The sequence below is a fragment of the Pongo abelii genome, chromosome 7, assembly GCF_028885655.2.
Source record: "Pongo abelii isolate AG06213 chromosome 7, NHGRI_mPonAbe1-v2.0_pri, whole genome shotgun sequence".
NCBI classification, from domain to species: Eukaryota; Metazoa; Chordata; class Mammalia; order Primates; family Hominidae; genus Pongo; species Pongo abelii.
In genome coordinates this window covers 12,333,827-12,349,260 of record NC_071992.2, presented here as the reverse complement: position 1 = coordinate 12,349,260, position 15,434 = coordinate 12,333,827, and the positions used below count along the sequence as shown (strand labels likewise).

General features: G+C 41.2%; 1 protein-coding gene across 13 annotated transcripts in view; it reads left to right on the top strand.

Annotated features, from left to right (window-relative positions):
* The window catches only part of MSRA (methionine sulfoxide reductase A), a 385,886-nt gene that overhangs the window by 159,725 nt on the left and 210,727 nt on the right, over positions 1–15,434 (top strand). Inside the window, exon 1 of one of the 13 annotated variants that reach the window (XM_054561189.2) lies at positions 1,549–2,454. The exons of the other annotated variants lie outside the window; for them this stretch is intronic. Within the exon in view, the coding sequence (XP_054417164.1) occupies positions 2,448–2,454 (7 nt within the window). The 5' untranslated portion in view covers positions 1,549–2,447. Of the gene's footprint in view, positions 1–1,548; positions 2,455–15,434 lie in introns of those variants that run through there. 13 annotated transcript variants of the gene reach the window in all.

Below are 15,434 nucleotides of genomic sequence, written 5' to 3'. Positions count from 1 at the left end.
AATCCTAGCTACTTGGGAGGCTGAGGCAGGAGAATTACTTGAACCCAGGAGGCGGAGGTTGCAGTGAGCCGAGATCGCGCCACTGCACTCCAGCCTGGGTAACAGAGCGAGACTCTGTCTAAAAAAAAAAAAAAAAAAATTTAAACTTTACTGTCTTTGAACATAAATTTGTCATCCAAACTAGGATACATTTGAGAGTGAAAAGAGTGCTATGAGCAATTATACTGAAATAATGAAATAATGAGGGATAAACCTGGAGGGTTTTAGGCAATTAGGATATAATGTCCCCCTGTAACGAGGTCGTATATTATAACATATTGCACCAAGAATAATAAATACACACCAAGTTAAGTAGAAATGGAAAAATAATGAACTTGGATAGGCAAAGTGAACAAATGAAAAAAATTGCAATGACATACATTGGAGTGTATAAAATGTCACATCCACACTAGTAGTTATGCTAACTTTGGAAATTATATTCAATAAATATTGTTGTATTCTTCCTGAATAATTTCAGTTTGAAAGTTAATTCATATTTATAAAACCTAGTTTATGATACTTCAATAAGAGTAAGGGAATTGTTCTGATTTTACAGTTGCAGTTTTAATATTGTACTAATACTTTCCAGGGATGTAGGGTAATGAATTCTCCATCACTTGAGATACTCAGATGGTAGAGTGGTCATCCTTAACCAGTTTGGAAGTGGGGCTATGTAGCCTTTAAGACCTTTTCTTCTCAGTTACTGAGAATTGACTTTGTTTTGGAACATTGAAACATTTAAAAAAACATTCTGCTAACTCAAAATTGTTTGAACCCATCATTATTTAATTTAAAATTTTTGTGGGTACATAGTAGGTATATATATTTATGGGGCATGTGAGATGTTTTGATATAGCCATGCAATATGTAATAATCACATCATGGAAATGGGGTATGTATCCCCTCAAACATTTATCCTTTATGTTACAAACAATCCAATTATTCTCTTAGTTATTTTTAAATATACGATTAAATTATTACTAACTATAGTCACCCTGTTGTACTATCAAATGCTAGGTCTCATTCATTCTTTCTCACTATTACGTTTTGCATCCATTAACCATCCCCACCTTCTCGTGTATCCCTACTACCTACCCTTCCCAGCCTTTGGTGACCATCATTCTACTCTCATCTCCATGGGTTTAATTGTTTTGATTTTTAGATCCCACAAATAAGTGAGAACATGTGATGTTTGTCTTTCTGTGCCGGGCTTATTTCACTTAACATAGTGTTGTTGCAGCACTACGTTGCACTATGCACTATGACAGGGTCTCATTCTGTTTTATAGCTGAGGAGTACTCCATTGTGTACATGTACCACATTTTCTTTTTTTTCTTATTTTTTTTTCTTTTTTTTTTTGAGACAGAGTCTTGCTCTCACCCAGGCTGGAGTACGGTGGCGTGACCTCAGCTCACTGCAACCTCCGCCTCCCGAGTTCAAGCAATTCTCCTGCCTCAGCCTCCCGAGTAGCTCGGATGACAGGTGTGTGCCACCACGCCTGGCTAATTTTTTGTCTTTTTAGTAGAGACGGGGTTTCACCGTGTTAGCCAGGATGGTCTTGATCTCCTGACCTCGTGATCCGCCCGCCTTGACCTTCCCAGGTACCACATTTTCTTTGCCATGCTTCTGTTGATGGACACTTAGGTTGCTTCCAAATCTTGGCTATTGTGAATAACTGCTGCAGCAAACCTGGGAGTGCAGAGATCTCTTCGATACACTGATTTCCTCTCTTTTGGGTGGATACCCAGCAGTGGGATTGCTGGATCTGAAGGTATGAACCCGAACCATTTAGGAACTCACATCCAGGCTATTTGGTGAAAGGTAAGATTCTGCAGTGAGAAACCTTAATGTTCAGAAATTGATACCAAGCAGCAACAGCAGAAGTAGCTCTGCAAATTCTTTGGGTTGTTGTGAGTTTTTAGGCTCCTAGTAGCCTGATGGCAATGTCTCTCTGACTTCAAACCACTGGAAAACATGTTTTCTGGGTCAGATTCTCTGAAGATTCTTCAAACAAGAGTGGGGAGCAAAAGCCAAGCCGAGGCTTTAGGAAAACGTGCTGTTGGTCGCACGACACATCTCTGTTGACAGCTAAGGTGCCGAGCATTCGTTGGACCTTTTCTTGAACAGCTGTGTGGATGGACTGGTCCTGGAGCAGGGGCCCGCGGCTCATAGCAGCCCAGAGACTTGTCCCTCTCTGGGGTACTCACCTGACAGCTAAGGTGCCGAGCGTTCGTGGGACCTTTTCTTGAACAGCTGTGTGGATGGACTGGTCCTGGAGCAGGGGCCCGCGGCTCATAGCAGCCCAGAGACTTGTTCCTCTCTGGGGTACTCACCTTCGGCCCCTCCAAGGAGAGTGAGATCAATGTAAGATGACCCAATCACAAGAAATTGTTTCCTGCCTGACATGAATGAGAGGTGAGTTTTGAATAAGCCCCGGTTGTTTGTCTGCCAGCCAAGAAAACAGCATTGGAAGCAGCCGGCAATATGTCAGACTTCAAAGGGAAGTGTCTTGGTGTCTGATTGGCACACATCCAGCATGATGTTGGTAAATAACCGAGTCCCAGTGTGGTGTATTTCTCCCTGAATCTTGACTGAAAACTACTGAAGCCCATTCTGTGAACTCTGGAGGGGCAGCCACTCATTCCAGGAAAAAGGCCAGAAAGAATGACATTGAAATGTGTTAATAATTAGCCAAACAATCTAAATTCACAAGATGGTCAGAACTGCAGGCTGCTAACTGGTACAAACTTCTTAAATGGTAGAGCACTTGGAGAGATAAAAATAGGCCTTCCTCCCTGGGTAATTTGAAGCACCTTGAGGGGGCAGTGGTCATTGGAGATATAGTTTAAGATGCATTTTATTTTATATATCTTGTGCATGATTTCAACTTTTGTTTTCTTCTTGAGTGTAGAGAAGTCAGATCATATAGAGAAGGAGAAAGAGACCTTTGAAAACCTGTCTTGAAAATCTCTTTTGGTTTGGAAAGCATTGGCTGGGATGGTGCAGCCACGTTGACCTGGGCTGGTCCAGAAAAGAACAAGTTATGGAGTCACAGAGGAGGGTGGGTTCGTATGTTTAGAGTAAGGAAGGTGGACTATAGGTTGGAGGGTGGCACGGAATCCATTGTAGAGGGGAGTAAGTTAGATAATGTTTCATATAATAACACTTCACTTGTATAGAGATCACTTATCCATGAACTTCACCCATTTGGGTTGTAAGAACCAGAAAGTGAAGCCCTTCTCCCACAAAAAGGTTATAGAGGAGTCTGTAAAGAATTCAGAATTCCCAGAGGTCACTGGAGTCCTATAATCCTTGTTGACTCTAGACAAGTTTTTTCCGCCTTCTTAAGCCCCATCTGTCATCTGTAACTCATCTGTAACATGATGAGAAAACTGTTTGCCTCCTAGGACTATTGTCAGAGTGTCAGGAAATGATGCATCAGGCCTTTGGCATGGGGATGACAGACCAGCCAGACAGGTGCTCCCTGGCAAACCACCTGCTCTCCTCACTCTGGGTGAGCTGTGATCAAGTCCCCGGGAGAGTGATGCCAACATCACTAGGCTCTATGGGATCCATCACCTCTCCTTCATAACACCAGCCGAGTCCCGTAACTCGGGGATTTTGAAGGATAACAGACAGCATTAGTTGAGAACTCAGCTAATATTGGCTGGGTACTGAGAAGCCCATCTTATTAAACTCTCTATCAGGCTCTCTCACCACGTGTCCAAGTGAGACTGGTTGTTTGCTTCTGTGTCAATACAGAGCTCTCAGAAAATATTATATTTCTCTTTTGGCCTCAACTGTAAAGCTGATCAGATGTGGCTAATTTTTTCACTTTTCGCAGTAGTGTACAGCAACCACCCACCTGACTGACCTTTTTTCCTTTAAATTTTGACAACGAGAGAGATTTATTTTACAAATGTGGTGGACATTTCTTAAATTTCTACAGAGAAAATACATTCCACAGGATGTTCAGGAGAAACAATCAAATATTTTCTATTACTTCTCTGTTAATTAACTTTTTTAAGAAGAGAAACATAGATATAGAGAACAACCAAAACTAAAAAAGTTACTGATTATTCAATTTAACCCAACTAGCATTTTTAAGAAAAATATGGAGGAATCAAGGATCAAATTCAGATAATATAAAACCTAATATTCTTTTTTGTGTTCTCATTCTCCCCAGCCATTTATCTTGGGCCTTGTTATAAAATGGATTAAAGGAAAATTAAAATATATGCAAGACACAGCCAACTAACATGCATTAGAATTAGGTAAATATTAGGCCAAAGGAAAAGGAAGTGAAATGAGATACACAAAGAATGCATGTCATAAACTTACATAGTTTATAAAACTTGCTCATAAATTTGGCTCTATGTTTCCTAGCAACAACATGAAGAAAAATCAGTTGGTTGCATGATGGACTTCATTTTTAAAAAATTGTGGTAACATATACATAATATAAAATTTATCATTGTAACCATTTTTTAAGCATATGGTTCAGTGGTGTTAAGTACCTTCACATTGTTGTGCACCCATCACCACCATCTAGCTCCAGGATTATTTTATCTTCCCAAAGGGAAGCTCCATAGCCACTAAACACTGTCTAGTCCTCCTTCCCGCCCCCCACCCCCACCGGTAACCCCTGTTCTACTTCCTGTCTCTCTAAATTTGACTACTTATAGATAGAATCATACAGTATTTACCCTTTTGTGATTGGCTTATTCTACTTAGCATAATGTCTTCAAAGTTCATCCATGTTGTACTGTGTATGAAAATTTCCTTCTTATCCCATTGTATCTATAGACCACATTTGGTTTATCCATTCACCTGTCAATCAGTACTTGAGTTGCTTCTACCTTTTGGCTGTTGTGGATAAGGCTGCGATGAACCTGAGTGTACAAATCTCTCTTCAAGTCCCTGCTTTCCATTCTTTTGGGTGTATACCCAGAGATGGAATTGCTGGAGCATATGGTAATTCCATGTTTAATTTTTTGAGGAGCTGCCATATCATTTTCCACAACGGCTATACTTTTATGTTCCCACCAGCGAACCACAAGAGTTCCAATTTCTCTGCATCCTTGCCAACCCTTGTTATTTATTTATTTTTAAAAATTATAGCCATCCTAATGGGTGTGAAATGGCGATGGATTTCAGTTTTACTTACTTATTCTAAAAATATACAGGCTTGGAAGAATCACACATATTTTGGATTCTGGAACCAGAAAGAAATTTCTTTCAAAGGTACTTAGGAGGACACTATGTACTGCAAGGCATTCAGGTAGCACTGCTGATGGCACCCTAGGAGTGAGCGGCGCGCAAGTCTTGTGGCTGTTTGTCACACTGCTCTTCTCTTTGGGCTCGTGACCCTCTCCCCACAAGGGACTATTTGGCCCTTGCATCTCTGCAGGTGCTAACGTGCTTGTCTGGTGGTTCTGGTTTAATGCAGAAGTTAATTGCGTTGTATCTGAAACAAGCAATGGACCAGCTATCTTTTAGGAGATTTTCTGTCAATATCATTTCTCTCAGTTGAGTTTTAAAAGGTATTTGCTTTTACTTTGCAATTGTGAAAGATTTCAAACAAAAATAGAGAGCTTAGTATAATGAAGCCTTGCTCGCTCAGCTTCCACAGGTCTCAGTTATGGCTAAATGTGCCTTGTCTACATCCCCACTCCCTCCCCCTCTTTTATCCTAGCATATTTAAAGCAGATCTCAGTTACCCTATCAACTCATACTTGAATATTTTGGTATATATCTCTAAAAGATAAGATGGATTTTTTATACGTAAAATAATACTTTTTAAATATCATCAAATCTCCAGTGAGTCCATTTCCCCTGTTGCCTCATAAATATTTTTTAAAACTGTTTATCTGAATCATGAGCCAGATCGCATATACATTGCAATTGGTTGATATAAATGGTTTCTTTTCATCTATAAGTTCACCCTTCTTTCTCTCTTTCCCTTGCTATTTACTGAAGAAATTAAATAATTCAGCCTGTCCTGTTTCCTTCAGTCTTGACCGAATGATCATGTTTATTTGTCCTCTTGTATTTTCTACATACTGAGAGTTAGAGGGCTGATCAGCATCTGTAAGTGGTGGTGTGTTTCATTCAGGAGGCATTTAATACGCAGTTCCTTTTCTATTCTTTGTTTGTTTGTTTGTTTGTTTATTTGTTTGTTTTGAGAAATAGTCTCACTCTGTTGCCCAGGCTGGAGTGTAGTGGTGCGATCTTGGCTCACTGCAACCTCTGCCTCCCAGGTTCAAGCGATTCTTTTCCTCAGCCTCCTGAGTAGCTGGGATTACAGGCATGCACCACCACACCCAGCCAATTTTTGTATTTTTAGTAGGGATGGAGTTTCACCATGTTGCCAGGCTGGTGTCTAACTCCTGACTTCAGGCAATCCATCTGTCTCAGCCTCCCAAAGTGCTGGGATTACAGGTGTGAGCCACTGCGCCCAGCCCTGGTACCTTTTCTTTTGGTGAAGTTAGCAGCCCCTTACTGATCATTGCCTCAGTCCATTATTTTCTTAGAAACTGCAAGATATTCTAATTCTAGCATTTTTTAAATTTGTGAGCTGAAATATTTCTATAAATAGAGGCTTCTCTTTATCAACTGTTTGGTTACTGTGAGATCCAGTTTGCTGAAGAAAGCAGGATAAGTGGTGATTTTCCGTATCTACCATTTTGCTCCACGTATCTGAGCATGGCTCTAAATGTATATTCCCGAGTCTAAGTGTATATATGGATAGTTGTTTAAGTCAAAAGCTATTTAACAAGGGATAGAAACCGCCTTAATTTGACGGAATGACCATTTTCACTTGGGCATTTAACCAGATTATTGAAATTTGTAACCAATTGGGTAAATACTTGAAAATAGAGCCACAGTACAGATTGCTGCAACAGATTTGAGTAAAGCAAGAAGCAGGCACCCTGTCAGGTGGCAGAAGGCAGGTTCTCAGGCAAAGCTCTCTCCACGGAGCAGCGATCTTCTCTTTCGTTCTTTCCCCAGATCTTGTGACCAGGGGACACGCTGCAGTGCAGGTTTGAGTCCTGACCCTCAGTAGCTCAGGTTTAAAAAAGCAACTCCAGAGAGGGCCTGAGGGTTGAAGGAGGTCTTGCTTCTAGATGTGGAATGCCTTCAAACTGTTAAAATGATAGAAATGGAGGAGCAGTCAAGAAATTACAAAGCCTGCTCAGGGATGCCGCCCACAGAGAAGATTAACAGCTGGGCCGTTTCACCTGGAGTGCTTTTTCACGCCTCTGCTTAATATCGTGAATGAGTTTTAGGGTAGCAGAAGACACTCCCCAGAGTAGATTTTCCATACTTCCAGTTCTCACAGAAGGTGTAGGTAAAACTGTTTGTGGTTATCACTGCCAAATTTTGGGGGATTCAAGAAGGGGAGATATTTACTGACCCACTTCTTTTTTAATCTCATACATATCTCATGTATGTGTTTTTGTAAGTGGTCTCAAATTCTTTTTTGGAACAATGTTGTGTATGAATAAGGTAAATAAAAATAAAATAATTCCCATGAATGAAATTTGGCTGGGTGCAGTGGCTCACACCTGTAATCCCAGCACTTTGGGAGGCCGAGGCGGGTGGATCACGAGGTCAGGAGATCGAGACCATCCTGGCTAACACGGTGAAACCCCGTCTCTACCAAAAATACAAAAAATTTGCCAGGTATGGTGGCGGGCACCTGTAGTCCCAGCTACTTGGGAGGCTGAGGCAGGAGAATGGCGTGAACCGAGATCGCACCACTGCACTCCAGCCTGTGCGACAGAGCGAGACTCTTTCTCAAAAAAAAAAAAAAAAAAAAAAAAAAAATTGTTAGGTCCAGTATAATGTGCACCTTTTTTTTGTTTTGTTTTGTTTTTTTCCCCGGTAGGCAATCAAAATCAAACAGTGCCAGTTCTATTTTTCCAGGAATAACTGGGAATGTTACCACTGAAAGCCTAAGAAGTGGGATTCAGTTGAAGCAACATGGTTGAACCATGTGGAGAAACAGACGTTTAGCTTGGCATACCTTAGGCCCAAATAGTGTGAACAATGATGTAAGAACCTGTGAACTTTCCCTAAATTCTTACGTACAGAGTCTTAAAAGCCCATGATCATTGTATTATTACATGTCCATAACCACTAGGTGTTATTAGGAAAAACACTTTTCATCTTCCTGGGTCATCAGTGTCCCAGACTTAGACAAAGAATTATAGTTGACCAAGACCAAGTTTCCTTGCCGAGCCCACTGACCTTGGGAGCAACAGTGGTGCCTGCAGATAGATGTCTTTCTGATGGAGGTCCCACCCTATATCCTTCCAGATTGCAGCTGGGATTCCAACATTCATGGAAATATGGAAATAATCAGTGATACATCATGTTAGACATTACCATGAACAAACTCAAAACAATCTTTCAAAAATACGCTTAGCATAAGCTGAGTGAACACATAGTCAGATGTGGCCTTCCAGAACCAAGCCTACTCAGGGTGAATCAGCACTGTGTTTTTGTAGGAAAAGAAATTTTATTTTATTTTTTTGCCATATGTCTGTTCTCTCCTAAAAATCCCTATACAGTCCTTTGAATCTCAATCAGCTTTTTATGTGATGACCCTTTTCTGGTTTCTATAATTCTGCCACTTGTCACGATGGAGCTGTTTCTAGTGGGAGCCCGCGTCCATCTTGCTTCCAGCACCCTCATATGGATTCAGTGCTTGGTGACATTCTTATTACCCTTTCTTTCACCAGCATTCTGTTTCCTCAGCGTATGACCTTTGTCAGGGTGGCAGTGGCACTCACATTGGGAAGCATGGAAGAGTTTTGATTCATCTCACAAGGACATTAAGGGAGGAGGACTGGGGAGGGTTGTCTGGGGAATTTCAGGAATGTGATGACACTAGGAGCAGGAAGTGACAGCTGCCTGAGGACAGATAAGCCCAGGAACCCTTTCCCATTCCTTGCTTTTGGCTGAATAACTTGTGTCTGGCGGGTGTGTCTTTGGCCAGGCCTCAGGTTGACAGCTCTGCAGTACAGGTATGCAGTGGGGTGGCCACATGATGGGGAAAGCACAGTGGCACGGAGTCTGTGTGGGGCTCTGCTTTCCCATGTGCAGAAAATGAGAGCTGCCTTCCCGAGCAAATAGCCAGTGCATGCTTTAATCCTGCTGCCAAGACATAGGTCTGCAGTGATGCATAAGAAATGACCAGGCATCTGCACCAACTGCATGACAAACAGCTTTTTCAATTGCTGTGAAGGTTTTGGTAACTCTGTTGGTTTTTGTCCCCATTTTTTCTCCCATGTAAGACATTTTTAATCTACCTTGCAATGAAGAGGCTGTTAAACACTTCTGCCAGCACCACCCAGCTTTTCCATGTCTATATTAAGCTACATATTAGAAGAATATGTATATATGTGTGTGTATATATATTTGTTCTTTACACTTAACTCTGAGATGAGAAAACTGAGGCTCAGAGACATTGAGTTCCCCAGGGTCAGGCTACTAGTTAATGGCAGAACTAGTTAATGGTCTGGCACTGAGATTATTTATTCACATATTCATCAGATGGTTTATTTATTGCAAGAGGAGACAAACAAAAATATCTCTCAAGGAACTTACACTCCAGTAGGGTGGGACAGAAAATTAGATAAATATGTAAAGCATATGGCATGTCAGATTATAAGTGCTGTTGATTAAAATAAAGCAGGGGAAGAGAATAGGAAATGCTAGGCTAGGTTGAGGGGTTGTAATTTAAAATAACGTAGTCAGGGAAGTCATGAAGGAAAAATACCTGAGAGAGGTGAGAGAGGTTGTTTTGCAGAGATTTATGGAAAAAGTGTCCCCGGCAGAAGGAATCCAAGTACAAAGGCCCTGAGGCAGGAGTGGCTGAGGCCTGTGTGGCTGGCGTGTAATCAGCAAGGGAGGAGGAGGAGCAGCTGAGGTCAGAGACTATGAGATCATGAAGGGCAATTCACGGGTAATTCGTGGGTAATTGTGGGGACTTCAACATTTATTTTGCACGCTATAGGAAGTCTAAGGATTTAAGGCAGAGGTGTGACGTGACTTTTTTTTTTTTTTTAAGTCACTTTGACTGCTCTGTTGAAGACGGCATGTTTAGGTTGGTGAGAGATGCAGCAGGAATACCACTTAGGAAGCTATTGCCTCCTAGTTCAATATTTTTGGCTTGAACGTAACTACTTTTAATAATAATACAAAAAAAGCTGTAGGCCTTTATAGACCTTTCTCAAATGCCATATTTTCATAGTTGTGTAAGATTTTCTATCCGTTTGTTTTAAGAATTTAAATAGCCCTTTTAAATGACACATTAGCTTGGCTATTATCAAAAATTCAAACGATGGCAAGTGTTGGTGAGGACTGTCACTGTTGGTGGGATTGTAAATTGGTACAGCCATTATGGAAAACAGTGTGGAGGTTTGTCAAAAAATTTACAACATTACTATTATATCATTCAACAATTCTACTTCTTCATATCTAAAGTCAATGAAATCACTATCTCAAAGAGATATTCATACTCTCACGTTCATTGAGGCACTATTCACAACATACAAGATACAGTGTCCATCAGTGGATGCATGGATTAAAACCTGTGGTATTCTTAATGGAATACCATTCAGTCTTAAGAAAGAAGGAAATCCTGTCGTTTGCAACAATATTGACTAACCTGGAGAACATTATGCTAAATGAAATAAGCCAGGCATAGAAAAACAAATAGTGCACGATCTCACTTATATGTGGAATTTTTTAAAAAGTCAAACTCATCAAAGCAGAGAATAGAAGGATGGTTACCAGGGGCTGGAGAGATGTTGGTCGAAGGGTACAAAGTTTCAATTAGACTTGAAGAATAGGTTCTGGAGATCTTGGTGACCATAGTTAATAATAATGTATTGCACACTTGAAAATTGCTAAGAGAGTAGATTTTAACTGTTCTCACCACAAAACAGTGATAAGTGTGTAAGGTGATAGATATGTTACTTAGCATAATTTACTTATTCCACAGTGTGTACATATATCAAGACATCACGTTTTACACTATAAAATTAGTGTAAAACATGATGTCTTGATATATGTACACACTCACCAAAACATTGTCAATGGACATCGCAAGTTTGAAAATGCTTTGTCATTTCTTTAAGGCTATAATGGCTGTTGGTCTCATTCCACTCACAGGGAGTGAGGGGAATGGGTGGGATGGTAGTGGTGGGAAGGGTGGGGAGAGACAGTCTATCTTTGGTGCTAAACCAAGTATCTGTAACTGAAACGTGTAATGGACTCTAAACTAAAATTTAAGTAGTAGCAAAAAAAAAAATTGTATTTGTCAATTAAAAAGTAAATTTATAAAAAGTGACACTAGCAAAGCACAGATACAAGTCCTTCCTAGAGAGTATTTAGGTATTACTATTGCTTTACTTGTAGGTCAATATTACTTGCATTTTTAGATAGAATGGTTTGAATTAAACCACTCAGAATCATGTTGAAAATGTGCATTGGATCTCATACAAAATGGGTCATTTCATGAGAGTTGAAGTTGAGAACCACTTCAGATTGTATTTCTGGTACACTTGGAATGGAGCACAGGTCAAAGGAACATTGTAATGTGATTTAGAATATGAAATCAGTGCTTGAAATAAGACTAAAATGTATCGATGAAGTACATCAGCATTTGCATCTATCTTTTAACTCTTTTACCTCCACAGACCACTGGAATAGAATGTCAGATATTGGTTATCAGCCAAATTTGGGTTTCAGTCAGTGAATTTGAAGACAGGTCAATAGAAATTATCCAAACTGTAGCACATAGAGAAAAACTATTTTTATGCAATGAACAGATCCTCAGTGATTGTGAGAGAATGGCAGGTGGTGTAATGTATGTACAATTGGAGTATCACCAGAGCCCAGACAGATACTGGGACAGAAAATGTATTTGAGGAAATAATGACCATAAATTTGATGAAAAATTGTAGGGGTGTAGTTAAGATGAATGCCAAATCTAGAGGGTTAAAGGTAGGGGTCAAATCAAGACCGTGGTACAAAAGATTTTGGGTGGGGAGAAAGATGAATATAAAATGTGAAGACCCATCTTGCTCAAAGACCACCCCTGTTTCATTTCCCCACTCCCAATTCGTTTTAGAACAAATGAGTTTTGGTGACAGTGTGTTGAGATGGAACACTCACAGGCTTAGATTCACACCGGGGTTCAAATCCCAGCTCTACCTCTCACTAGTTCTAGGTCCATGGCAAATCACTACAGTTTGCATCCTAGGATTATCATTTGTTCAATGGAGATAATGATATCTCTTTGGCAAGGCAGGTCTAAATGGTATAGAATATGTACGTTTTATAGGGTGGTGATGGGCACATCATAGCTAGGCCCTCAACAGATAGTAGCTTCCTTCTCCCACCAAACCAATTCTTCTTGTGGTTATCTGGTGTCACCGTTCACCCACTTAGCTATAAACCAGATTAAGAAAATTACACTTTTTACAAAGGGCGTCAAGGACTATGGAAATGATAGGATCATCTTTGCATTTTAGAATGATTGCTCCAGCCTGAGTGTGAAGAATGGCATGAGGGTGTGAGACAAGATTTGAAGAAACCAGATTGGAGTCTCTTGCTACAGCCCACACACCTCTTCATACCCTTCCCAAACAAACAACTGTATTCTCCTTTTTCACAAAAGAGCTTGATTTTCCTATTTAAACCACAGCCCCAACTATTACTGGAAAAAAAAACCAAACACCAAATAAAAATGATCTGGGTCCCCTTTTCTCAAGAGCAGAGAGGGCACACTCTTTAATGGGGTTAGAGATGGGGGCTGGACCAGGTGGTAGTCTTGTGTATGGAGTCCAGTGGACAGAGCTGAGAGTCCCTCTACTGAGAGTCCCTGGATTCATCACCACCTCATTTCTAAGAGATTTCATCATTGCCTCCCCGTCAGAGAGAGACACTCCTCATGGTACAGCTATGATCATATCATTCCTTTGCTTGGGAAATCTTGGTCACTAGAAAGATTCCTGCACTCCTTAGTCTGACGTTTAATGCCCTGTAGAACCTAATTTCGATCTACTCTACTAGCCTTTTTTAAATGAATACTGCTACTAGGGCCGGGCACAGTGGGCTCATGCCTATAATCCCAGTACTTTGGGAGGCCGAGACAGATGGATCATCTGAGGTCAGGAGTTCGAGACTAGCCTGGCCAACATGGTGAAACCCCATCTCTACTAAAAATACAAAAATTAGCTGGGCGTGGTGGCACACGCCTGTAATCCCAGCTACTCTGGAGGCTGAGGGAGGAGAATTGCTTGAACCCATAGGCAGAGGTTGCAGTGAGCCGAGATCACATTGCTGCACTCCAGCCTGGGTGACAGAGTGAGACTCCATCTCAAAAATAAATAAATACATACGTACATACATACATACATACAACTTCTCACCCAACCTGTGTTGAGGCCTTGTCTTCTCATCCCTTACTCTAACCACTTCACAACCTGCCATGTATTCAGCTGAAACCCTGCTCTTCCATGGAGTCTCTGTGACTTTCGTCAGTCCTTCCCCCTCAACCCTTCTTTGTGCCTTTGTTCATGGGATAAGGCTTATCGCCTTGCATTATGATTAGAGATTGAATGGAGTACCTATCTCTGCCTGTACTCTAAGCTTTTTGATGATAGGGACTGATCTTGGATTACCAGGGCCTAGTCTCAAATATAAGCCCTGAAAATAAATACTTGTTAGATGAATCACATTCTTCACATTGTCGATGGAAGTGGGAAAAAATCTTTTTATTCATTTATTTAATTTGCCCAGAGTTGAGTAAGAACTAATTTTAAAACTTTGGGTTTGAATAGAGGAGCAAAAAGTCACAGAGAGGGACTTAAAGAGGAAGTCTCAAGGGAACTTCTGAAAACTTCTTTGGGCTTTAGCTGTTGATGGGCCGATGCTGTTTATGGTGACAGCTCTCATTTTGATGTAGGTATCTCACGAGCTTAGTTTTCTGGGTACTTGTTGGATGAGTGACACTCGGGGGCCTCAGAGAGGAGGGATGCACGGTGCAGGTGCTAGGTGAAGGGAACTAGTGTTTACTGACCATCTACCGGGTGCCAAGCCATGCTGAAAGGCAGAGATTTCCAAGGGAGGAAAATGGTTGGGAGATAGGAAAGTGACAGAGGAAGTATTCTATCCATGCCAGAAAGAAATAAGGTGTAAATGACTGTGTGGCATGCCATAGGAAAAATGGGAAGTGTGAAATTCCTCAGATTCACTGCACAGTAACTTGGGGAAGAGCTCATGATGCTAGTCAAGTTATTTCTTAGCCTCTGGACCTCATGGTTCCTGTTCTGAGATTTGACTAAGCTAGTGGCAGAGAACCACAGCTTCTAGTGTTTTCTTCACCCCTTTTCTACAGCAGGTGACTGATCAGGTGACTATGGGAGAGGGGTCACAGGTGATGAAAACACTGAGTATCTCAAACCAGCTGTCTTGCCTAGGCCTCAGTTTTGAATGTGGTAGATGAAAGGCTTGACTTTTCACTAATAGCCCTCACAGCTCTGCTGTTCCTTCTGGGATGAAATGGAGTGATCCAGGCTCATCTGTTGGTGTTTTACTGCTTCTCAAGGATGCTAAGAAGAGGGTCCCATTGTGGCTGCAGATTGCTTTGGGGACCTTTCATGAAGAGTTCTTCTTCTGGGACCTCTTTCCCACATCCATATGTCCTACATTTTCTCTTAGGATTGAACTGGAGCTGAGATCAGTCTACTGTATTAATCAACACCTACTGCAATGTCATGGTCATTGGCTGATTGGAATTCCATAGATCTCCTACCCACTCTAGTAGGGAAAAGCAAATTGCAGAAACCTTAGAAAAGTCAGTGCCCATGAACAGACACATTTAGGAAATAGAAAATTATTAAAGGACGCCTCTTCGGTGAACTGGGTGCCATATATATATATATATATATATTTTTTTTTTTTCTTTCTTAAGGCTTTCTTTACTTTGCCCCAGGCCAGCTGGTGTGCATATTTGTCAGGTCCTGTTAAAGCTCTACAGCTTATTCTCAGCCTGCCTGATCTCAGCCTTGCTCTCAGGTCCTCAGGAGGAGTTTGATTCTCTTGGACCTTGGTGCTACTGGCTATTTAATCCTTTATCGTCACCATGTCCAGCCAGCAACCACTTGCCTTCCAGCAGCTGGGAGAACTGTGCTGGTCCAGGGAGCTGGTTTTGAGAAGCCTGGGCTTCCACGAGCAGAGGTCATTCTGTCTAGAGATCCATGGCTCACCAGTCCATTCCTGGGGAGCAGCTGTTGCTCCACTGTCCTTCAGAGATACAGACACAGTGAGGCACATTCTAAGGAGGGCAGATAGTGAGTAGATCCTACAGTGTGTTG